Source organism: Gallus gallus, chromosome 7 (genome assembly GCF_016699485.2).
Source record: "Gallus gallus isolate bGalGal1 chromosome 7, bGalGal1.mat.broiler.GRCg7b, whole genome shotgun sequence".
Taxonomy (NCBI): Eukaryota; Metazoa; Chordata; class Aves; order Galliformes; family Phasianidae; genus Gallus; species Gallus gallus.
This window is the reverse complement of record NC_052538.1, coordinates 9,960,242-9,985,721: the sequence shown is the minus strand read 5'-3', so window position 1 is coordinate 9,985,721 and position 25,480 is coordinate 9,960,242. Positions and strand designations below refer to the sequence as shown.

Sequence of the window (25,480 nt, the reverse complement as noted above, 5' to 3'; positions counted from 1 at the left end):
TTTCAGGAGGTCATTAGTGATGATGAGATTAGAGGTTTACATCTTTAGGTCCGAGTCATTATTCTTAATCTAATCAATGCATTTGAAAACGTTTCCTCTAATAACGTTGTAATGACTTTACGTGATTTGTCATGCTTATCAAAAACATGGTTTTAAACATTTTTGAATTTAGGAGCTTCTGGGGGAGAGCGTACATTACTATATCATTGCTGCACCAATTTCCTGCCTCCCGGTCTCCCCAGTAAATCAGAACAACCCAGGCAGTGCCGTCAAGGTGATGTACAGCCTGCCCTTGCAGCCAGGCCCTCACAAACAGAACTGAGTCCTGTGAGAGGTCCTTTCATTGCTTGTGCTGGGTTGGTTTGCCACCACCTCTTTCATAACTCAGCTGCGTGCTTTGCCTTGATATGAGATAGTCTATTAGCAGGCTCACGATAAAGGAGGAAATAACCATCTGTAATGTAGAGTTTGACTGCAGAAAATGGCTTTTATGCTGCACGGGGAATGAGATAAATATCACGCCGCAGTGGGAATGGAATTACTAAGGCAGTGCTGGAGCAGTGGTGTCACGACAGCTGTGTGCTTACTCACAGGCTTTTGAATACAGTGAATGTGAGTCCTTGATTCTGTTTGTGGGATTGTTCCTGGAAGGTATTATTTAATTCAAAATATCTGTGTTTTTTAAACAAACTGCGGCACATCTCTGGGTCCAGGCAGGTGAAGAAGGAGCAGGAGGCATTACCTGTGCTGGGTCCATCAAGGCTCGGTTTGAACGCGCAGCTGCTGTTGCTGCTTTGTGTGCTGCTTCCACAGCTCAGCTAATATTCTGCGAGAAGTTCAGCCACAGCCCTCAGCCATGCTCCTGGATAAACTTTGGGGGCTTACTTAATTTGAAGGTCTGCTGAGAGCCCCAGATGAAAATGCAAAGAGCTCAGCACCTCTGAAAAGCGTAGGCACTTCTGAATGTCCTCCTTTGCTGTGGATGCCCTTGGGGCCCTGGCCAGTGTCTCAGAAACAGGGAGGAGATGCGGGGCTGGAGGTGCCGGTGCTGGGCAGCATCCTGCAGTTGGCTCAGGGGGATGCCCCACTTGCACTTAGGGGTGTTTTGTTGCTCTTGAGGCAGGAAGGACATACCCGTATGGTGTTTCTTGGGAGATAAAAGGCCAAGTCGTCCTCCCCCTGCCTCCACCACTCCCTGCTCCTCAGGCAGCAGTCCAAATACAACGTGTAGAAACTTCAAGGGGGTTTTGCCTGCAGCGTGCCGAAGGCATTGTGACTGGGGAGATAGCAGTGGAACTGGCAAGTGGCAGTAGGCAGATGGCAGGTCTCGCGCTGAGAGAGAGGATGTGTAAACGACCCAAGATAGGTTTTAACAGTCTTGTTCAGAGCCAGAAGTATGTTACTGTGCAAGCTCTCAGTCTAAACATCCCTGCAAAATTTCAAGTCTGAAGTCTACTCACAATTTATTAACTAGTTCTGGCAGCTGAAGTGGATGCTGTGAAGCAGTGCATACAGCCCAGGCATGAGATGACCTGGCTGTGGCAGCCCTTGGCGTATGGCAAGGCTGCTCCTGCTGTCCCAAAGCACGTGGTCTCACCACCAGTTCAGTGCAGGACTGTCCTTAGTGAGCTCGTGGCACGTTGTGGGACTCTGTGGTGTTTCAGCTCCTTCTTGTTTTCCCTTGGCTGATCTGTATTAACAGCAAGACTCGGTGAAGTGAGAGAAATGTTTCCTGTAAAGAACAAATTGCCATGTGCAAATGCGTAACGTAGTTCAGCACCGTGGAACTGCTGTATCCTGCATGAACAGTAGTACTGGAGCTGCTCCTTAGTAATACTCATTTTCATTTTTCAACCTTTCTGCCCCCAGCACTTGACAGGCACGGTGATGTCAGATACCTCAGGAATGAGGAAAAGGTGATAAATGCACTCACTGAAAACATAGAAAAAATTTATCAGAAAACTAGTCTCAAACCACTAGCAGCTTGAGCAGCAGACGCTCATCACAAACCCAAAAGTTGCTCCAGTGAGTCAACTGCCTTCTTTTTATTGACTTGAATAGTGCAATTTGCGGTCACATTTGTCAAGAAGTAAATGTGTTTGCTGAAGAAGGGAAGTTTCCTTTTCAGGTGCTGTTTAATGAGGAGAGATTTAGAGTGAGCAAGATATCAAAAGCTGTTTAGCTTGTCCACTTCTGCATGGATCTAATGGCATTTCCTTTGTGTTTATAATTTCTTTACCTCCTTCATGTGTCAATCTTTATAATTTTTTGTTAGACTTATTTTGTACAACTCATGGCCTGATCTTTATTTGCCTGCTCTCCTCAAGGGCTCCCCATTCACAGTAAGGGTATGTAGCAATATGCAGTGTTTTACTGTCACTCTCATTTAGTTTGTAGCCAGAAAATAAAGTTAAGCCATGGAATGGACATGATTTAGAATGATGGAACCATGGAATGGAAAGAGGTGTCTCCACAGATGGCCATAGACATCCGGCCTGGCTCTGGGCAGCCTGGTCTGGTGGTTGGCGACCCTGCACACAGCAGGGGGGTTGAAACTCGATGATCATTGTGGTCCTTTTCAACCCAGGCCATTCTACGATTCTATGATCCAATTTTGCTATGTAACAGTCTTTTGCCTCAAGAGTGAAAAAGCTGTTTGGAGTGTCCTAAGGCATGCATCAGACACACACAGTGGTAATATTCTGCATCTAGGAACAATGCTCTTTTACATCTCTCTCCTATTTGAATAATGGAGTATAGCTGGGTAGTCCTTGATCCTGCAAGCATATAGTAGGTGGTAGCAAACAAATCTTTAGGAAGAAAATAGAACCCTAGGACATGGCTCAGTGGTGGTCAGTCCCTGATGCTGGCTGAGCAGAGGACTGCTTGAAACTTCTGCTCTTTTATTTATGTTTGTGATAAAATAAATCTGTTCAGCAGCATCTGTGCATCACCACCGACATGTTAATTTACAGTTAAAAGATTTTAATTAAAATCTGACATCATTTGGGGTGAAAAATGAGTGAATTGAAATTATACATGCAGTCTGAACTAATGTCAATTTATGTATCATTTTCAAGAAGAGCTCTATCAATAGCAGCACGTTCTGGAAGGGACTTGTAGTTGCTCCTTTTGTCTAATTCTGTTATTCTATAGATGTAATTGCAAGAGTTTTGTGCTGTTTTTCCCAGTTTCTCTCTGCTGGAGTTCTTTTTCTGCCTCTCTCTCCTTCTGGATGCTTCCTCATCATCTGTGCAAGTCATGAGTGCTCTCTGGGTTTCACAGAGATGGTCGTGTGTAAAGAGAGTGTTTGCTTTTGGAATGGCCCAGGATGTACCCCAGGTTGTTTGCTTGTTTTAAATAATGCTACAGACTGCAGGGAAGGAGGTAATGAGGTCTCTCCATCCTAGGTGTGTGCTGGTACACAGCCTGTACTGGTACAGCTACATGTGTGTGCTCCTGCTCGTCTGCTAGAACCTATGTGGTCCCTTCTCGGGTTATAGGACTGAAAGTGGCTTTGTTCCTTATTCTCTGTGTTATTCATAAATGGAGTATAAATAAGTCCAGGATGTGTACTTAAAATATATTTACTTAGCCAAACATTGTCTGGCTCTTTGGTTAAGAAACGGCACACAAGCTTACCCAGGGAAACAACTGAGAAGATTTTCCAGGCTTTTTAGTTCTATTCTCATAAACACAGGCATCTCACAGACTGAGGCATTTTCTGTCTCTGAAAATTCTAGTTGGATTATGGCAGTGTGTCACTTCATGAAGCTGTATTTATGGACTACATGTGTGAGAGCGAGTTTTGCTTCAGTATTGCATATGCTGTGCACAATACCAGGGAATAAATCTGTGTCATCATTGAAATATATGGAAAGGAGATGGCAGGGATAACGTGGCACTCCTGGGCTTCTGTTCTGTGGTTACATAAAGAAGGACATGAAAAAAAAAAGCAGAAAAACCAATTACATTGAAAATTTTAAGTATGAAACCATCATTTGGTATTACTTAAACAGAACCATTTATTTTTTAAATTACCTTGCTTACTTGTTATGAAATTCATGGTCAAATACGTGGTTTAGGTTAAGAGATTAAGTCCGTTCCTACTGCCTTCCCCCAACTCCTCCTTGTGGTCAGAAATGAGGAAGATTTTCTTCAGATAGGTGCTGTCTTGTTCTGAAGATATCTCAAGCAGTCAAGTTCAGGAGTGGTGTGCAGCTTCTCTTCTGTGTTTGCACAGAAAAGCCTGATTTTACTAAGACAACCATTTGGCTGATTTTTACTGCATGCTGATGTAGCTCTACCATGAAGATGCAATTCGTGGAACAGGGGTTTGATACTGTAGGGAAAGGCAATGGCAGATGACCAGTTCTAAACTACCCAAAAAAAAGGTGATGGTAACAATCCAGTCAAAGAAAAGAAAGAAAGATGTGCTTACCTGTCCTGAGGATCAGGGCTCGTCAAATACTCCAAAAGGAGGGATCTCCAGCTAGAGATCCTTCCTTTGCGGCAGCCAACCCTTAAATGAGGCTGAGAGGGATGGAATATGGTTCAACATTGCCTTCACCTGTGCTCCCAGGGCTGGCTGTGTCCCTTCACCGGGTGCTCAATCATTGGTTCAGGCTGTGACTTAGCAGTTCCTGTACAGATACTCTGTGAACAAGGGTGGTTTTGTGGCTCATTGTAACAGCATCAGTAGCATACACTGCTGTTTTGCCCACAGTTACAGCCGTGTGATATCTGTACTTGTATTTTTTAGAAACGAGATGAAAGGAGAATGTGCTTCATACCCAGGCTTGTATGTTCTATTTGGAGTTCAGACTTTGATTTCAACCCTGTGTTTCCAGGCAGGCAGAGAGCAAGAAAACTCTCCAAGTTCAGCATTAAAGTTCTCAGAGTGTGCAACCAAAACAAAGCTATGAACCTGGGGATGTGACAGCCCAGCTCAGTCAGCCCTTGAGAAATGCTCTGCCCTTCAGTTCTTCACAGGCCTAGCTTCTTCCCTTCTGCCACTTAAGAGAGATCCATATTGACCTCAACGTCAAAAAGTGTGTTTATGCCACTCTCGAGTGTATCTTCTGAAATTTAGTACAGTGATTAATTTCTGGATAGTGTGATCTGTAGTTCCATTCCCCTTTCTATGTTGTGTTTGGGTTTCTTCTGGGTGATGTGATTATTGACGGGTAAAATGAGATTTTGTGAGGGCACAGGAAGGAACCGATGACTGAGGTTGTGCTGTGCCAGCTCTTTAACACAGAGGGAACATGACTGAAATCAGTGTGCTGGCTGACCATGCGTGACTTAGGGCATTTCAGTGTTGTTTGTGTCTTAGGATGCTGACACGTTCAAATGTCAAATGGCTGCTGATGAAGCATTCATTCTTCGTGACCGTGGTAATGCCATTTCAATTTGCTGAGATGCAGCATTGTGCTTTGATCAATAGTAGATACTTAGCATATGCAGAGTACCTGACATACCTCAATATCTCTGGGAGCTGAAAAATTCTGTGACAGATAATTCAGTTGGCTTTAGAAAATGAGCTAGAAAGGCATTCTTTTACAAAGTACATAGTTAAAAACTGTTTTCCTCTTAATTGCATGCAGAAAGTTGATTATGTTTCTTCTCTTGATGAATAATGGTCACAATCCCAGTTGAAACTATTATCAGGAAAAGAAAACAAGAAACTTTCAAGTCAACTTATTTGTATAGAATTTAAAAGATGAAAACATACTCTGAAAGCTTAAGCATTGAAATCAGCAGGGTTAAAAGCCACTGCAGTTAATGAGTTATTTCTGTCTGATAATTCTAATGAGTTTTTTTAACCTAGTTGTGAATTACCTGGTGTTACTACACTATTTTGTACTTTTCTTCTGAGCACAAACTTATCTTGAAAGAACCTGTCCAGAAAATAAGTTGTAAATCAGAGCAGGATCTTCATGAACCTCATGCATGGTTCTGTGGTCTAGACTCGCTTTCATTGATGTCCAGGTAAGGCTGTGTGAAGTAAGACAGCTTATTCTGGTTCACACTACAGCATTAGGGCATTCACGTTTCATGCAGATCCCCCTGATAAAGCACAAGAATGAGGCATACATGTACTATTCAACATACACAAAGACACACTGTGCAAATTCTGATTTCTGCGTTTTTGCAGTAAGAAGTGTGATGGAAGGTGCTGGAAACTGCACCAAAAATCACTGTATGCCATATGCAGTAAGTAGAGCTGTTGTGCAACTAGATAAGGTAGTTCACATAAAAGTTGCTATGTTCTGCATCTGAGAGATGAGACTTAATTAAGAGAGACAAATTCTCCTGGGTACAACAAAGCAGTTCTCTGGATACAGCCGTGATGATACTGTAGTTCTTTTAAATGTATTACTGAAGTCTTTGCTATTATAATTAAACAGAGATAAAATATGTCTGCCCTTCATTGCGTAAACCTTTGCTTTAGGATTAAGACTGGAAATTTCATGAAGAGCTGGCAGGCAAAGCAAGTGATTTCTATAATTTTCATTTTTAAATTATTGTCCTTTTTAATCTTCCACTAAGAGACAGACACAAGAACATATTTACAGTAATATCATTTTCCTTTGACTACCAGCTGGAAGAAATACAGTCTCATCTGTGAAAACTGAGCTTCAAAGTTGGCTTCTCAAAATACATTGTGTATGGTACACTTTGTCTGTTGTGGAGCAGTGTGTCAGAGAGTGCTCGTTCCTCACACACCCACATGAAGGAATAAACAAAAAATAACAAGAAGGAGAAAATAGGGACTTGGTATTTTAGAACAACAACAGAAGACTTCTTAAAATGCATCTTCTTCCTGCATTTGCTTATATAAAAAGAAATAGCCAAGTTCTAAATGGATGCAGTCTAAATGTTTCCCCTAGTTGGAGATGTTGGCTCTCAGGGTCTCAAAGCCAGGACATCGCTGTTTAGAAAGGATTTGAGGAGGTACTGGCTGAACAAACAGGCACACCTCTGTCACGCTGAAAAGAATGTTAATACGTGAACTGGATAACTGTATGGATTAAATGTGGGTGTTTGTATGATCAAAGCTTTACATGAGCAACTGCTAAATGACACAGTTTTTGCAAGTCATAAGCTGTTTTAAAGGACCCATTGAGCCACCATTGCTTTCTGGGCTCATTTGTGTCCATGGAAAAACGGTCTATGGTGGTTAACAGCAATTTCCTGTGCATGTTTTATCTGTGCCCCCTGTAAGTAGCTTCCACCCCTGTCATAACTGTGTACTAATGTAAAAAATGCAGTGTCTGCTTGGCATGCATGACTATTGCTAAATTCTCTGCAGCGTAATCGTAAGTCACTTATTTTGTCCCAGCTTTCAAGGCATAGTGCGCTCATGCCATGCTCCTACTACTATTTGTGAAGTTAAACATTGCTAGTACATAGCAGATGTCATTTTGGTCCTATTCAGATTGGTTTGGGGAGTGTACTTGCTGGTGCTAATGGCAGCTGTGCAGGAGGATAAGGGAAGCGTGTGGCTTTGCTTGGAGGAGGTGAGCTGTGGTGGCAGGGCTGGGAGAGAAGGGACTCTGTGCTCAGGGAGAATAGTGACTGCTGTGGTAGGGGCCCCATCCTTACCCTTACTGTACGCCACTCCTGCTCTGGATGTCCAGACAAGTGGCACATCACTAGGAAGGAATTTGAGAGCTATCCTTATAGAGTATGTCAAAGATCATAACTCAAGCCTTGCTTTCAACAGCTTACATGCTTTTGGTTAGAAATAAGCCTTCTCTGCAGCCTGAGTGCCAACTATTGCGTCCGAGAGGGAAAAAAATTGGTTTGCTCTGACCTCAGTTGTTCCATAAAGGACCCTTTGCTTGTCTGTTACAGAAATGTGTAGGCATCAAGTGCATATGAAGTTAGGCTCTGAGTGAACAAAAACTTATTATCTTATTTAGAATAATGGAGCAAATTTCTGAAGACAGGGGGGGTTTGATTCCTATTGCAGTATCTTCTTTAAAGCTCCCAACACCTCTGCATTTGTGGTTCCCCACCAAATGCACTCTGCAGCAGGCATCCTCCAGTTTAGTTAAATCTCTGACTTCAACAATGTTGAGTTCTGAGTGCATTAAGCGCAGTAGTCCAGCTGTTCTGTAACTGTGCTGCTTGGTTGCAAGTACTGAAGCGTTTATACATGAGGCCAGGAGCAAGAGACCTGTGCTTTGTGGTGGCAGTGGTGAGCTGGTGGATTGGGACCAGAGGATAGCCATGTGTGCCCTCACAGCGCATCGCTGCATGGTGCTGGGAGGGATGGAGACCTGGCAGGGACAGCATTGGATCTGGAGATACCCACCTCTATGCTTCAGAAACATTTTTGAATCCTGTGAGCATGACAAGTCCAAATCCAGCGCAGTGTTTTCCAAGCAGTGTCCCAGGGGTCACTGGACACAACTTTAACGTAGTGGTACCGATTTCCTGGTAGAGATTCCAACATTTTTTTTCTTATTGAACGTTTTCTAAGTGTGCCATGTGAACATAACTACTGGGGGGTTCATTTAAGCATTGCTTTCTCCTCAAGAAATACTAAGCACAGTGCTACACAGCAGTTAGATTATAATTGTACAGGGTTAGATTGTTTTTTGTAATACCCATATGGCCACTAATTTATAATGCTTAAATGTTAGCTGTATGGAAGCAATTATGCCAGGTAGGTGATAAACTTCAACCATACAGTGCTCGTGCTGTGTGAAACCCAAGGGACTGTCATATTCAGGCCTGCAGCTAATTCACTTGTGAGAAAAAGGAATGATAATTGCCAAAGTACATGACCAGAGCAAAATTACATTACTGCTTTACTACAGTCCTGTATTTATGTAAGCAAAGCAAACAAAAATCTGAGCTCCTGGAAGTAGGGGCGTTCTGCCCTTGAAGGTACATTGTTCTGAAGAAGTGTGATAAAAAGTTAACGTCTCACTAGAGGAAATCAATAATTCTTTAAATAAACTGGATGTTTATGATGCTGCAGGTTGCTTAACAAAGCACTCCTAACCTGTATCTTTTACTCCTGATTTTGATGAGTAATACAAACATTCAGAGTCTACATTGCTAGGAATTTGCTGTATGCCTACTTATTAGATTCATGCACTGTGATTTAATGAGGCTACCACAGCTGTCCCTTGAGTACTTGTTTCCTTTGTAGTACTGGGGAAATCTTTGCTTTTAAGGCAGACATTTAACTTGTTATGCTGATGCTAGGTGAATCACTGTAATCCCTGTTTCATTTATATGTCAGTTTTAGCCATGCCAACTCCCTGTTTCCCTACCAGAGTGCAACAGCAGGGTTCATGGCTTGGCACAGACTGCTCTTTACACTGGGATTACATCTGCAGGCGTAACTCAAACCTACTGTTTAGCTTTGCAGCCTGGAGATGCTGAAGGTGAGTACAGTCCCTATAGCACGATGTACATAGTTGCTAAGGAAAGAAACAACCCTACAAGTGGGAGTAAAGTACTTAGCATGCTGCCATTTGTACCTGACTGTACCAACTCCTGCACCTCAAGGACACTTTCCTAAATTCATCACAATTTCCTTGGAGGATCTAATGCCTTTCTCAGGTGTGCTCAAGTTGCTTTTGTCTCTTACAGAAAGCCAGGACCTTTAGGCTACACCCTTGAGGCAAAATTTCACCCCACCTACATTACAGATTGATGAAACAATACTTATCCACATACTTCATATTCATCTTTGTCATCTGTCTCAACCTATTGAATAATTCAATTGAGTGGCAATTAGAAAAACAGTCTCAGTAAAAGAATTTACCTACCTTATTCTATTGTTTTGGGGTTTTTTTTTTTGGAACTTTGTTGTTGAGTGTAGGGGTTGGGGTTGATCTGAATCAGCATAAATGTGATTAATGAAAAAATAATTTAATTATAAAGGGCTTAAAATAATGTGATTAAACTGTGGAGATTTGGGTTGCTTATTGGATTACACATGTTATTCCTGGAGGATTGTTACAAGATTCAGAATGAAATTAAATTGGCCGTTCTATTTTGGGTCCCTGGTGCCAAGTAATCTACAACACCATGATACCAGACCAGAGGGCATAGTAATGTTCAACAGTTTTCCCTGGAAAAATACAGGATAGAATTTTTGAACTAATACCTAGCTAATCAGACCAAAATACACTGCGGAAATCTGGTCTACTCTCCACTGTGTAGTGCTTAAATTAAATCACATTTCATCTCATGAGACATTGCTTTGGAAGGAGTGATGACAAACGTGTTTCTGCTGGTGGAGGCTTTGCTGTGGTCACTGGGAGGTTAATGACCACGGCCAGCTCCCCACATAATTTTTTTTTTCTTTTTCTTTTTTTGAAGTTGTCTTTTTTTATTTTGCATATGTCAACTTCCAGCTGTTGCAAAGATGTATCATATGACAATATTGATCTTTGTAGAATCATCCGTCATCTGTAGTAATGTCAGGCTACATTCTGAATTTCTACCAGGTGAATAAGGAAGCTTAATTTGAAGGTCCTCTTAAACTAGGTTGATTCACTATTTAATTCAACTACTGGTTGAAACTTAAATCCTGAATGAAAGTGCCCAAATATGGCTTCATCATGGCTTAACAATTGTCCTTTAAGGCTGTTTCTGATATTAATTTTGACTTCTGCAGTTACTCATGATTGGACAATGTATATACTGAACTAAAAGAATCTGGGATCTCCTGCTTGAAAGTATTTGACAAAATCTTTGTGATTCATGTGGTTCCTCTGAACCCTTCAATTTTCACCATTATTTCTAAATGGAGAGCATTTAATTATGGATGAATACAAAAATATTCAAACTTTTCTATCCGTTGCAAACGTTATGTTTATACAGCCAAGTATACCATTGTGCTCTTATTGAATTTTTAGTATTACCTGTCACACAGTCTTCTGATTTCTGATCACTGACCCGTATACTTTGTTACTCATCGCTGTTTATTCTTGGCCTTGTATCACCTCTAGACTCCGTGCTTATTGGTATTACGCTTTCTACAGAATTGGGCTAAGAACAAGTGCCTTGTGGAACCCCATTTGAAGCATATCTATGTGACAAGTGGTGTCTGACATTTACCTTGAGACACATCACTTACTCAGTGTTTGATCCATTTAATGTCTTGTGAGTTTATTTTTTTATTGCAATATCTTAATCACAGTGTCACGCGGCACCAAGTCAAATGCTTTGCAGAAACCATAATGGTGGTGTCTAAGTATGTTATGATGACTTCATTGCATTTATCAAACCAAACTTTTAATTTCATAAAAGAAGAGATACCACGTTAGTCTGCCAAGTGCTGTTTTCCTTGATGTTGCAAATACTGCTAATCATGATTTTGTTTTTTATTAATTAATTAATTGAACCTCTTCCATTATGTTGACCATGAAAAATATTTACTTACAGATAGGCTGTAAATCCAGCATTCAGAGTTGCAGTGAATAGGATTATGAGTGATACAAGTTGTTGTGTAGCCGGATCTATTGAAGCTGGTTTGGCCTTTCTTCCTGAGTTACTATTGGAGTTCTTACCTTTACTCTGTGTGTGTGAACAAATGCATTCTTGTAATCGTACTGCTAGCAGTACCAGTGTTCCTGCACTGTGATGGACCACTGGTGGGAATGTGCCTGCTCCTTATATTTCCAAGAGCCAAGCAAACAAAGCCTTTGCACCTTCTCTGCTGTAGTTGCTACTGACTACCAAACCCTTCTACTTGTATCAACTCCTCTGGTTGCTGTTGTTCCTGGTCTGTTTTCTTCCTTTCCTACTGTCCTACTTTTCCTCACTTCATAACCCACAACATCTCCTATTTTCAGTTTGTAATGTATTGCTTTCTTGTAGCTGATTTTCTTTCCTGCTCAAAAGACAATGTTGTTAAGTAGCATCACCTACTTTCTGGCTTGTCCGGCGTCGGTAGTGTTTTCCATGGATTGAATGAAGACCAGAGAGGATTTAGGTGATTTAGCTACATCCTGTAGGTCACTATCTTGTGTCCAATTTTAAGGACTTCCCAGAGATATACTGGAGGTCTCTCTCCTTTTTTTTTTTTTTTTTTTTTTTTTTATTTTAAAAGTCTTCCAAGTTCAACTAGATCGAATTCTCAGTGAAACCGTCATAAATTTTCATTTAGGTTTCTTTGTTTTTTTTTTTTTCTCTGAACAAAGGAATGTTAGCACGTAGCACAAGCATACAGAGCAGCTGCTGGATACTTTTTTACCTGGTGGCAGTGAGGAGGTGCTCTAGTCTCCATGTTCTGGAGGGACGATGTGGTGATGGCCTTCATGCTTGCTGTGGAGCAAACCAATCTCCAACTAGCAAATGAGATGAATGTTAATGCTGTGCTGAGATGTGTAGATACTGCAGTGCTCATTTTCCTACTCCTTGAGCCGTGGCAGCCCTTATGTCAGGGTAAAGCCTGTGCTGTGTTTGCCAGTGGAGTTTTCAGGTCTTCCTGGTCAGTGTGCACAGTGCTGTCAGGAACACACTAAGACATTCGTGTTTCCCAGCTTTATAGCCTAGATCTTCATGGTTGTGGGTTTTTTTTTTTTTTCCTTGCTTATAATGCCAAAAGAATAACACAGATGCTTGCTTAGATTGTACAGGTACACTAATGAATGGGATTTGTGTTCCTTGCCACATGACCCCATGAATCTGTCACCAGAATGAAGCTCACTCATCTTTAAGTATTGCCCTTTGCTCAATTTTACAAGTAAACCTCAGAGCGGGGCTCCCTCTTCAGTTGTGTTGCTGAACAGCATTACAGCAGCAGCAGGGCTTCCCATCCCAACCTTGTGTGAAGGCTCTTCAGCTGTAGCCCTTTCTGCCGTGATCCATGCTTTGATTGATATGAAGCAGTCACCTCTGTAAACCTTTACACCAATTCACAAGTTTTATGTAAGCATAAATGGGAAGAGCTCGTATTGTCTGAACTCCACCAGTTATTCTTGGCACTGGCTTGTCTCCAGAATGGGTTTAAGGCATGAATCTGATCAATTACATCAAAGTAACTTGGGGCCTTCCAGCCCGAGCGAGACTCATGCTGTGCCACCTAGCACTTACCGAAGACCCCTGGTTGTTAACTCACTTCTCCATGGTCTGAAGTAGCACAGATCTCATGCTTCTCAGTACATTCTATTTGTCTGCAGATGAGAGGCTAATAGGAGCTGTGCTTTGCTTTGCGGGGAGGGAGAAGCTCTGTAAAGCAGGTCTGAGACTGCTGTAGGGTTAGCTGCTTTAAGCAGACACCCCTTTTAATTTTTGCCACCAACTGTATTGAAAAGAGAATCTGTAGAAGACTGAGGGTTTGTACTATGGAGATCTCCTGGGAATGCTGCAGCTGAGAACTCATTTTCCCAGGGCTTGCCATTACTGCTTGTGCTTGAAGACTAAGTGTCTCTCTGTCTTTCTCAGGTTTATACTCCCTAAGAGCATGAAGATAAATTCAATCCATGTCCAAGGTGCTCTTGGAGGCTCACAAGCGTTACAGCTTGCAAGCAAGCAAAATGCATGGAAATAACGGAACAGTTGGGAGAGGCAGTGTTTGGAGACATAAAGCCCTGTGAGCTATGTGAGTCCCTTCCAGACTAAAGCTATGTGGTTAAATACAGCTAGGAATAGATTTGGCATTGGGGGAGTCGTAAAGGTTTATGTTCCAGAGGGAGAATGAAGATCTATGAAAAATTTACATCAGGTAGGGTCTTCCACAGCATTATTCAGAGGTGTTGTGTGTATGTATTGAACTGTCATGCTGGAATTTATTTCTGGATAGAAAGGAGTTATGTACTTCTGTAAGGGATGCCTTTGTGGAAACTAGCTGGATGATGAGGTGTAAGAAGAGAACATGAGGAACAACAATGGCAGAAGGGGCTGGGAAGTGGTAGGATCATTACAGGCATTGAACACTTTCTTGACTTTATGCTGCATGGCCCTAATCATTAAAGAAAAAAAGTTGGAATAGTAATTACGGTGTCATACTGTGCCAGAAAATAAACCTTTCTTGTGTTATATGGACTTTATTTCTGGAAAGTGCTTCCAGATGGTTGGTGTCTTCGTGTTCTGCCGCGTTTTTTCCTTTGCTCTCCTTTGTCATTTATGCTGCAGAGGTATATTTTCTCTAAGGATTAACTGAATGAATTTGGCAATGCAAGTGATTTAAACAACACAAACAAATCCACGCAACAGAGCATTGTTTGAATAGCAAATCATTTTGGTTCCAATGATTTTCTCAGATCTCCTCCAGCCATTCTTTTCTCTCTCACACCAGGTCATTTCTCTCCAGCATACACTCCAGTATTTGAAAAGGTTTTTTAGTACTGGAGAGAAAGAGGAAAGCAGACAAGCTGTTATAATCCTGCCCTCTGCTGAATTTCTCCAGAGGGGACTATCCAGCATCTCAGCATAGTTGAGCTATTTTCTTTACTGTACTTTCCTGCCCTCAGAGTGCCCATTCTGCAGGGTGACATTTCTTCCCTTTTTGGTGAGAAGCTCACAGTAAAGTTATCATTACCAGTCTTGGTGACGTTCCTTCCTTAACCACTCCCAGCAGCTGGGTGATCTTGGGGAGCTCAAAGGAACCCGCTGAAAATGTTAATATTAGAGTTGTCTGTGATATTTCTCTTCTCACTGTGTCTGAGATCCCTCAGTCATTGCTATCCCATGAATGAAAGCTGTGCTTAGCATTCTGTGTGGAACTGGAGATCATTGCTAACTACTGACAGCTAATTGGATTTTCAGATGTGCTGTTGTGACTGTTTCAGTACCTGGAAAATTGTTGGATCCTGCCATCTGAAGCTATTTCTCATGTGATCTGTCTGCCTTGTAGTTTTGGTCTGCCTTAAATTTTTTTGTTTATTCCATTACGTGTGTATCTCAGTTATTAAGAGTGGGTGTGTTAAACTTTGGATACGGTCCTTATTCCACGTATGCTCAAATCCCTGAATTAGCAGGAATTTTGCTGTGAAAAGACTACTGCAGCATTATCATCTGCTCTACTAATCTGTTGAGCTGTGTGTTTTGAGCTGATGGAGTCCAGAGGATGGCCACCAAAGTGATCAGAGGGCTGAAGCACCTCCCCTATGAGGACAGGCTGAGAGCTGGGGAATCTTCTGCCTGAAGAACAGGAGGCTTCGGGGGGACCTTATAACAGCCTTCCAGTACCTGAAAAGAGCCCATGGGAAAGCTGGGGAGGGACTTTTTATAAGGGCAGGCAGCAACAGGATGAGGGGAAATGGTTTTAAACTGGAAGAGGGTAGATTTAGACTAGGTTTTAGAAAGAAATTGTTTACTGTGAGGGTGGTGAGATGCTGGAAACAGGTTTCCCAGAGAGGTTGTGAATGTCTCCTCTACAGATGTATTCAAGTCCAGGCTGGATGGGGCTGTGAGCAACCTGGTCTAGAGGGAGGTGTCCCTGCCTATAGCAGGGGGTTGGAACCAGGTGATCTTAAAGGTCCCTTCCAACACAAACCATTTTGTGATTCCCAAGTGCGAGGCAGAATCCCTGCGGCTGCCTCAAGAATTTGTCTGGTTGTTGAGTGCCTGTGCAGTGTTGGCTATTTTGTGCTGTCAGTTGCCAGCATAGATGAAATATTTACGTACATAACCTTTTATTTGCTGTTCTATGAATGTTGCAGTGGATGTCTGATACTTGCATCCTCCAGGCCTTGCCAGGGAAGATTACAGGGAGTTCAGCTCATTGATTTGTTCTGATAGCAGAGGCTGTAATGAGAAGAGATAAAATCTGTGAAATGGACTTTGCTTGGGTACTCCATGCTCGTGGCCAGAGCATGGCTGAGATTCACAGAAAAAGAATCTTTGAGTCCAAACAATAAATGAGTTTCTGTAAAGAGCATTGGTACCTGTAATAGTAGCCTACCAGTGCTGTGGGTTCGTGCTTTGAGTTGCCTCGTGTGTGAGGTCTGGTTGCAGCCCTAACACCAACACCGACTTGATGTTCTCTTTGCTCTGATTTACTTGATGATAGAAAAACTACACTGCCGTCTGTCAACCTGCTGCAAGATGCTTTGAGTGGCATCAGTGACGCACTGATTTCTTTAACATGAAGACGCATTTTTCCTACTGCAATTTTTGTACGCCTTTAAAATCTGGGGGATTGGGTTTCTCTCTCTGTATGACAAATACCTGGGAGGGTCTTCAAAGATCAAAATGAGTGTCCTTACTCTGTGGGATTCTTTTGATTTAAAAAGCAAACAAGCAAAAAAGAAATATCCATCCCCGTGTAGAGCTAATTCATTTCTCCTGGGGAAAAAAAAACAACTAAAAATCAGGTAATCAGCTGGCCAATTAAGTGGATCATCTGGTGTTTCCAGAACAGATAGTTTTAAGGATGCACCATTTATCACAATCTACTTGTGAGGACAGGCTAAGCTGTCTGTTATTGATTTCTTAGTGCTAAGTTCACAGTAAATGGCAGAGATCAGAATTAAGCTTTTCTTTTAGGTATGGTGATGCTCGGTGGTGAAAATGTGAATTGGTTTTGGGGGAAACGGCTCTTAACTGCGCTTAACGAGTTTAGCTCTCAACATCAATACTGAATTTAACAGCCTTTCACAGAAGCCCCGCAGCTCTTTAAGGGCTTTTGGTGTCTTCAGTTAGAGAAGCTTTTCTCCTTTCTTGTGCTGCTTAGAATCTTGCAATGCTGTTGGTGTGTAAGAGGTCCTTCAGGTAATTTGATTTCGGATAAATTATGCATGAGCTTTAAGTCCGTGTGCGGGGTTGCAATTTTACAGCCGTTGTTACTGCGCTATTCCTTAACTTCAGACTCAACAGTTCATGTCCCGCAGTTTTGCTGAAGGCGGTGGGATGAGGTGGAAAGTGTTTATTCATATATATATATATATTTTTTTTTTTTATCTCACATATTTATGTCTGTTAGTTCTTTGATTTAAACAGCAGAAGACTGAGTGGTCAAAGGTTAGGGTGGATGGGGTGGAGTTTTCCCACAACTGCTGATGGCTCACTGATCCCACTGTTTACATATCCAGTCCCTCTGACGGGGATGATGTGTGCAGCAGAAGAGCTTCTACTATTTTGGGACTGGGGCTCTGCATCCCTCCTTCAGCAATCTTTAGAAAACGGTCATTTGCAATTTTAGCATGTAAGGCAGGCCGGCACTCGGGTATGTCAGACTGGGGACAAGAGGCTGGAGAATAGGATGCGGGGGTGCTGGCTGATGGCAGGCCAATCTGAGCCAGCAGTGTGCCCGGGGGGGGCCTGAAAGGGCCAACTGAACCACCGGGCAGGGGGAGGGTGCCATAGAGGAAGTAGAACTGTGGGAGAGCATGCAAAGGGCAACAACAAAGATGGGGAAGGGTGAAGCTGAAAGCAGGTTTGTTCAACTGAGTATGTTTGTGAAGGTTTTAGTTATTTGTTTTAAACCACAGGATGCCAGCTATTCTTAAACAAGGACATGTAGCTTGTGTTTGCTATTTTACTAAGCTTCTATGTGTTAAGTGAGAGCAACCTTTGAAAGTGCATTTCTTCTTCAGAATGCACCAGGAAAGCAAAAAGATGCATAGGACTGTGAAGCTAATGTCTGGACCTGTTTTTCTGGATGCAGTGCAAACCAGTAAATATTATTGAATTTAATTGCTTCTGGGGTTCCTGGCATTCTACTATTCTCAGCATGTTTCTGGAGAAGGTGCTCTATGGATTGAAGTCAAGCTTGGAGGTGCTATGGAGACAAACAAGAAGTAATGAGCATCAAACTGAAAAGGAAACAACGCATTCCAACATGATCCAACGTTTCTCCGAGTTTTATTCAGGATACCCTGTTTCTGTATGGCTTTCTAAGAGCTGGCCTTTCTCTTAGTGGTAGGACAAAGAGGAATGGTTTTAAACTAAAGGAGGAAAGGTTTAGATTAGATGCTGGGGGAAGTTCTTCACAGAAAGGATGGTGAAGTGCTGGCCATCATCTGGGCATGGGCTGCCCAGAGAGGCTGTGGATGCCCCATCACTGGAGGTGGTCAAGTCCAGACTGGATGGGGCCCTGGGCAATATGGTCTAGTATTTGATCTAGTTGTTGGCAACACTGCCTGTGGCAGAGGGTTAGAACCTGATGATCCTTAAGCTCCCTTCCAACCCAAGCCATTCCGTGTACCATCAAATCCTGTGTTGCTAACCAATACCAGATGCCTCAGAGGAAGAGATGCATGCTTTTGTCCTTCCTAAAATTATTCTCAATTGAGTAATAGTCTAACTATGGATTACCTAAATGTGAATAAATACGAGGAAAAAAAAAAACCTCTTCTAGAATGCGAGGGGTAATTGACCGCATTTGTTTATGTTCACCAGCATATATTGCTTGAGTATTTTCAAGGCTGTAGATGTGTATTAAAACATGTTGCGTTAATGCAACCACAGAGTGTTTTAGCAGAAAACTAATTTGAGAAGTAGCTGACCTGAGGCACTCACTTCATTGACTTTCATCTTTTTATTTTCTCTTAAAAGACCTATTCTTATAATAAGTACTGCAATAAATGGCTGAAGTCATTCTTCCTGTCAGCAGAAGTCCCTTTTGCAGTTCAATGAGAAATCTTTAACCTGAGAGGTTTAGTGGTTTTGAATTTGTTCCCAGTAAATCCCATGCCTTTAAGTCCATTTGTCTGCGTCTAGAGTTTTGGGAATATATCAGATGTTTGTGAATGAGTGGATGACAACAGCAATTTTGTAGTAATGTTTCTGCTGACTAATTTGCTGGAACTGTCTCTACAAAAATGCCAATTGCAAGTGAACACACTCTTCACCAAGACGTTTGGTCTGGCTGGCAAAGCTATGTGAGATCGTGCTTGAGTGCAGACAGCGAGGAGCAGCAAGAAGGTAGCAATGGGAGAGGATGGTCAGCATGACTAGTACTAGGGTTTAATTTAGGATTTGCAGGGCAGCATGATTTGAGGAAGGCTGAATGATAGAGCAGATACATGGGGGCTGCAGGAAACCAGCTCATGGTGCAGTCCAAGGTGCAGAGGTTTGGGGAACTTACTGATTCTGGTGTCTCAGACTGGGTCCCCAGGGCTGTTGGGAAGCTGGTCTGTGGTCTGCCTCTCAGGACTGAGCCTGAGGGCAGTGGGGTGGAAGGCTATGTGCCAACACCCAGCAAGATTTCCTCACCTGGGGACTGCCCTCACACCTGACATCCAGGCAGGCAGCAGAAGTCCCTTCAGTGGCAGAAGGCAGAGAACTGGAGAAGTATCTTTGGGAAATTGGAAGGAAAGCAGTCGTGAGAAATGTATCACTATATGAATTACAGCCTTGAACAGTGTTTTAAAAACGATGTTTTGTAGCTGGTGGATTGTTTGAATACTAACGGATTAGATGGAAATCATGCAGAGAAAAAGAATGATTTACAATTTATAATTACTGTGAAATGTTTTGAATTGATAATATGTGGGGTAAGACTTAAATTTAGTTGCTGAGCTAAAATTACAGAAAGCTTTGCAAGCAGCTGGGTTTACATCCAGCAGTAAGTGGGTAGTTGATACTGAAATGACAGTCACATGTTCCTCAGTGTCTTCTCAAAAGGAGCTAGAAAATATGCCCTAAAGAAAAAGTTTTGGATTTCTTGCTTGGTTGTCCTTCATTTTCCCATGCTGTTTAGTGGTCTTGGTCTTCAGAAAGTTCCCAAATAATTGCTTTCTAAAGCACATAGAGAGATGAGCAAGGGTGAGGAAGGTTGGGGCTGAGAAGGGCGTAAATGGGGCTGTCACACAAGCATCCACGAGAGCCACACTGCTGGTTGTGCAGAGATGGTCTTCTGTGCCTGGTGAGAGCATCCCTTGGCAAAAGGTAGTAAAACATACAAATAAGAAAGCCCAGATTCTCCTGAGTGTGTATCTCAAGGGGCCGACTCATGTCTGTTTGGTTTTGTTTTCATTTTACGTGAGGTATCTAGGATGACAGAAAAGAGGCAGAGGCATGTCAGGAACTCATCTGCTGAGCACCAAGTGTTCAAGTGTGCCCCACAGGCGTGGTGGTCTGTCCCAGACTCTCCTCCCAGCCTTGCTTTGTTGACTTCTTCCCCTTCTCCTCCTATGCACTCTGAGACTCTTTTCTAATGCCTTTTTATCCCAAAGTTTCCCTTTTCCATCTTTTAAATCCTCTCTGTAAATGCAGTTCCACCCAACTTTTAAGCAAATCTTATTCAGGTGGTGGAGCTTTGCACAAAGCCCTCTTCCCGTATCTTTTTTGAAGACACGACACAACTGAATGTTGTCTCCTCACACCTCTAGTCAGTTGCTGAGATCTGGAGAAGAGTTTAATAGCTGCAAATGTCACTCATGGAAAGTTGGTGTCTGAAATGCTGCCATCAGTCAAGTCACTGTATGATTGTTTTATAGCTCAGCAGGGAACTCAATGGTGGGAAGGGATAATATGTCACGTTTTGAGGTTCAGGAGAACATGAATTATCTTTACATAAACATATCTTCTCTATTATTTATATACTTGTGGAATGGCCAAAGAAAACTTAATCATTCTTTTTTTTTTTCTTTAAATACAATTATTCACAGGATCCTTCAAACCAGAAATGTGGAAGAAAGAAAACGGTGTCCTTCAGCAGCATGCCATCAGAGAAGAAAATAAGCAGCGCTAGTGACTGTATCAGCTTTATGCAGGCTGGGTGTGAACTGAAGAAAGTTCGTCCAAATTCCCGGATTTATAACCGTTTTTTTACTTTGGATCCCGACCTGCAGGCTCTTCGTTGGGAGCCTTCCAAAAAGGACCTTGAGAAAGCCAAGCTCGATATTTCTGCTATAAAAGAAATAAGACTAGGGAAGAACACAGAAACGTTCAGGAATAATGGACTTGCAGACCAGATTTCTGAGGACTGTGCGCTGTCGGTAATTCATGGTGAGAACTATGAGTCCCTTGACCTGGTTGCCAATTCAGCTGACGTGGCCAATATTTGGGTATCGGGATTAAGGTACTTGGTTTCTCGTAGCAAACAACCCCTGGATTTGATGGAAAGCAGCCATAATACTCCACGGTTTGCCTGGCTGAAAACTGTCTTTGAAGCAGCAGACGTTGATGGCAATGGCATAATGTTAGAAGATACATCTGTGGAACTAATAAAGAAGCTTAACCCCACCTTAAAGGAATCAAAAATTAGATTAAAATTCAAGGAAATCCAGAAGAGCAAAGAGAAACTGACAACACGAGTAACAGAAGAGGAATTTTGTGAAGCGTTCTGCGAACTTTGCACAAGACCTGAAGTTTATTTCTTACTTGTGCAGATATCTAAAAACAAAGAGTATCTAGATGCCAATGACCTCATGCTGTTTTTAGAGGCTGAACAAGGAGTGACCCACATAACAGAAGAAATGTGTCTAGATATTATACGCAGGTATGAGCTTTCTCAAGAAGGACGTTTGAAAGGTTTTCTTGCAATTGATGGATTTACTCAATATTTGCTGTCCCCAGAATGTGATATTTTTGATCCTGAGCACAAAAAGATTGTCCAAGACATGACACAGCCCTTGTCGCATTACTACATCAATGCATCCCACAATACGTATCTAATTGAAGACCAACTCAGAGGGCCGGCTGATATCAATGGTTACGTAAGGGCTTTAAAAATGAGTTGTCGGAGTATTGAACTAGATGTTTGTGATGGCCCAGATAATGAGCCCATTATTTGTAACCGTAACAACATGACATCGCCACTTTCATTTCAGAATGTCATTGAGGTGATAAACAAATTGGCTTTCTTTGCATCAGAATACCCCCTTATTCTCTGCTTGGGGAACCACTGCTCCGTACAACAGCAGAAGGTTGTGGTACAACACATGAAAAGGATCTTTGGAAACAAGCTCTACACGGAAGCACCTTTATCTTCGGAAGCCTACCTCCCATCACCTGAGAAACTGAAAATGAAGATAATTGTAAAGGGGAAGAAGCTACCCTGCGACCAGGATATACTAGAAGGGGAAGTCACAGATGAAGATGAAGAGGCTGAAATATCCCGGAGACTGTCAGAAGACTTCTCAAGGGAACCAAAGCTGATCTGGCTCTGTAAGGAGTTGTCTGACTTGGTGTCCCTATGCAAATCTGTCCAATACAAAGACTTTGAGACATCCATGAAAGCTCAAAATTATTGGGAAATCTGTTCCTTTAGTGAAGCAGAAGCCAGTCGAATCGCAAATGAATACCCTGAAGATTTTGTCAACTACAACAAAAAGTTTCTTTCCAGGGTGTACCCGAGTGCTATGAGGATAGACTCCAGTAACTTAAATCCTCAAGATTTTTGGAATTGTGGTTGTCAGATAGTGGCAATGAACTATCAGACTCCAGGGCCCATGATGGACCTGCATACTGGCTGGTTTCTACAGAATGGTGGATGCGGGTATGTTCTCAGGCCTTCGGTAATGCGTGAAGAAGTGTCTTATTTCAGTGCAAATACAAAGGGCATTGTTCCGGGGGTCTCTCCCCAAGTTCTACATGTCAAAATAATCAGTGGACAGAACTTTCCAAAGCCCAAAGGTGCGTGTGCAAAAGGGGATGTCATAGATCCCTATGTTTGTATAGAAATACATGGGATTCCTGCAGATTGCACTGAACAAAGAACTAAAACTGTTCAGCAAAACAGTGATAACCCAATTTTTGATGAGAGCTTTGAGTTCCAGATCAATCTACCAGAGTTGGCCATGATCCGTTTTGTTGTTTTGGATGATGACTACATTGGGGATGAGTTCATCGGCCAGTACACCATCCCACTGGAGTGCCTGCAGCCTGGATACAGGCACATACCGCTGCGGTCTTTTGTTGGTGATATCATGGAGCACGTTACGCTGTTTGTTCATATTGCAATAACCAATCGAAGTGGAGGTGGAAAGGCCCAAAAGCGCAGCCTCTCTGTGAGGATAGGAAAGAAAGCAAGGGAGTACACCATGCTGAGGAACACTGGGCTCAAGACTATTGACGACATCTTTAAGTTGGCTGTGCATCCACTACGAGAGGCCACCGACATGAGAGAGAACATGCAGGTATGGCTGTTGTCTGCATCGGTGTATACTGAATGTGGAAGCAGAGGTCCTTATGAGCCCTGCCGGTAGGGAAAGCTTGGCAAAACTGGAGAAGCGTCAGGCCCACAGCCATCTCAGCTTTTAACTGGGCATTAAAAGGCTGACAGTTACAGGTGTTACCTAAAAAGCAGATATGGGGCTAGGCAAAAAATGTTTAAAAATCAATATATCCTCTCTGAATACAAGCTTTACTGGGTATGTTTATCTGAGTAAGCAAACCGGAGGGTACATTTACATCCCCAGGCCTCAGGTCTTAAAAACTTCATTTCTTTTCATTTCTTGCTGGAAAATGTCAGCAAGCTTTTGTTTTGCTAACTCAGTGAGGCTTATGCTATTTTGTTTTTTGTCTGAGTGTGAGAAACAGTCAGTAGATGTGTCATTAGAGTACTGTCTACACCACAGAAACCCATCATGCTAAGAACAGCGCGTTGCCCTGAGCGCCTGTTGCCGCTGTTCACCCAAGGGCTGTGAATGTTTAATGTACACAGCTGAAGGCTGCTTGGGTTGTAATTTCTGCCTTGCTAAATAGCTGTGTTGCCTTGCCTGGCTGAGTGCCTGCCCCAGACAATGGTGATGCACTGTGGCTCAGATGTTCTCCTGGCACCTTGTCCGCTGGCCTGCGCTGCTCTAAGAGCAGCCAGAGCTTACTGTGCATGAGTGCCTGGGTTATACTGTTGTGGGCAGCAGGAGGTGATGCCACAGCAAGGCCAAGCCTGCTTGGTGCTGTCTTCTGCTGTGCTGGGCAGCTGTGCAGGTTCGGTAAGTGTGAGCTCAGCTCAGAGTTCCATGCACTGACTAGAAACGAAACTGAGGAGCAATTAAACAATGAGTTTTCTGTAATGAAAAGCTGAAATCACCCACAACTGTCTATCTCCTTGGTAAAGATACATAAACAATTCGTTTTTCTGTCTTGAAAACAGGAGAAAAATGCGTATCACTTCACTGACCCCACTCTTCTGGATGGAGTCTAAAGCAAATTAAATGTTGGCAGCTAGAAAAGTTTACAAAATGACATAAGTTTTAAATCACTCCCAAAGGAGTAGTCTGAGCATATTTTTAAGAATGGGAAACTCTTCCCAGCCTCTCCATTCCTGCAAGCCTTGAAAGTAGCTAGCTAGAGCTGCTGACTCCACCTTCTGTCTAGGTCAGGATTATATACATGAACTATAATGAAAGAAAATGTTCTTTTGACTTTAACTCAGAAATAGCATTAATCTGCCTGCCAAACAAAATTTCAGCACAAGATCTTGTTCTTGGGAATGCTCTGTAAAGACGCAGTCATTAGATTTAGCTGCGTGCTAATGCATTTGATTAATGAGAGACTTCTCTATTAATTAGTTGGGCATTGGACTTTTTCGGGAAGACATTGTGGGGTGAGTTACGAGTTGTTATATTATTCTCTCACTTAGATTTTTTTGGTGTTGTGGTCACGGATTGTATGACTTGAGAAGCTAAATTATTGAGGGTGAGTCAGCCGTACATCCACTGACTTGATAAATAAATAAATTGTCATATGTTAGTTGGGTTTGACCTGTATATCCAGTATTGATTTTCTTACATGTGACCTATGAAGGAGAAAGACTGTTTATGTTTCTTTATGATGTGGTAATGCAGGGCTGAAAACAAAGTCTGTTTTTCCTGCCTGCCTTTCCCATGGGAAATATGAGGTCTGTCGAACTTGTTCTTGCTGGAGGATGATAATGACAGGAGAGTGAGGCGATTACAGCATCAAAAGCAATTGGACTCCGAACAGCTGAGAAGAGAAATAGTATTTTAGGCTGGTGGCTTGCTATACTTGGGAACAAAGCTGGATTTGCAATGCAGAGTAGCTGCAAAACTAGCCACTGGGATAGCCCTGGCGATGTTGTCTTGTCAACATCTTGAGTATGAAAGCAAAACTCTTAAGATGCCCCAAATGCTAACATGACCCTTCCAAGCTTGAAGGTGTGCTTGTGCCTGTACGTGGGCATGTGGTGGAGAGGGAAGCCCGAAGGCAATGACTATATGCTGGCAGGTGGGGAGAACTAACGGCAGGTGAGGATTTGTGCAAAACTATTTCTTTTTCTTCCCCCAGAACGCCATGGTGTCCGTTAAAGAGCTGTGTGGGCTGCCACCCATCGCAAGCCTGAAGCAGTGCATCCTGACCCTGTCCTCGCGGCTCGTCAACAGTGAGAATGCACCCTCTGTTACCCTCTGTATGAAGGACGCGTTTCCTTACCTAGAGCCTCTGGGGACCATGCCTGACGTGCAGAAAAAGGTTCTGGCTGCATATGACCTGGTAGGTGCTTCCCACTGCCACCTGTGTCTTTTCCCATGGTTGCAAAAATGGCAGGCTTCTTGCTGGTTTTCTTCTTCCTGGAAGTTTCTGTTAAATGAATGGAGCTCTTCAGGCAATTTAAACTATGCAAAATTGTCCTTCTATCATCCAAATCACA

At 42.6% G+C, this 25,480-nt stretch overlaps 1 protein-coding gene across 2 annotated transcripts in view; it reads left to right on the top strand.

Moving 5' to 3' along the window:
* PLCL1 (phospholipase C like 1) overlaps window positions 1–25,480 on the top strand; it is a 186,881-nt gene that overhangs the window by 125,839 nt on the left and 35,562 nt on the right. For both annotated transcript variants that reach the window (XM_421916.8, XM_046943908.1), the window contains exons 2-3: window positions 20,535–23,006; window positions 25,120–25,323. In XM_421916.8, the coding sequence (XP_421916.3) occupies window positions 20,535–23,006; window positions 25,120–25,323 (2,676 nt within the window). The remainder of the gene's footprint in view (window positions 1–20,534; window positions 23,007–25,119; window positions 25,324–25,480) is intronic.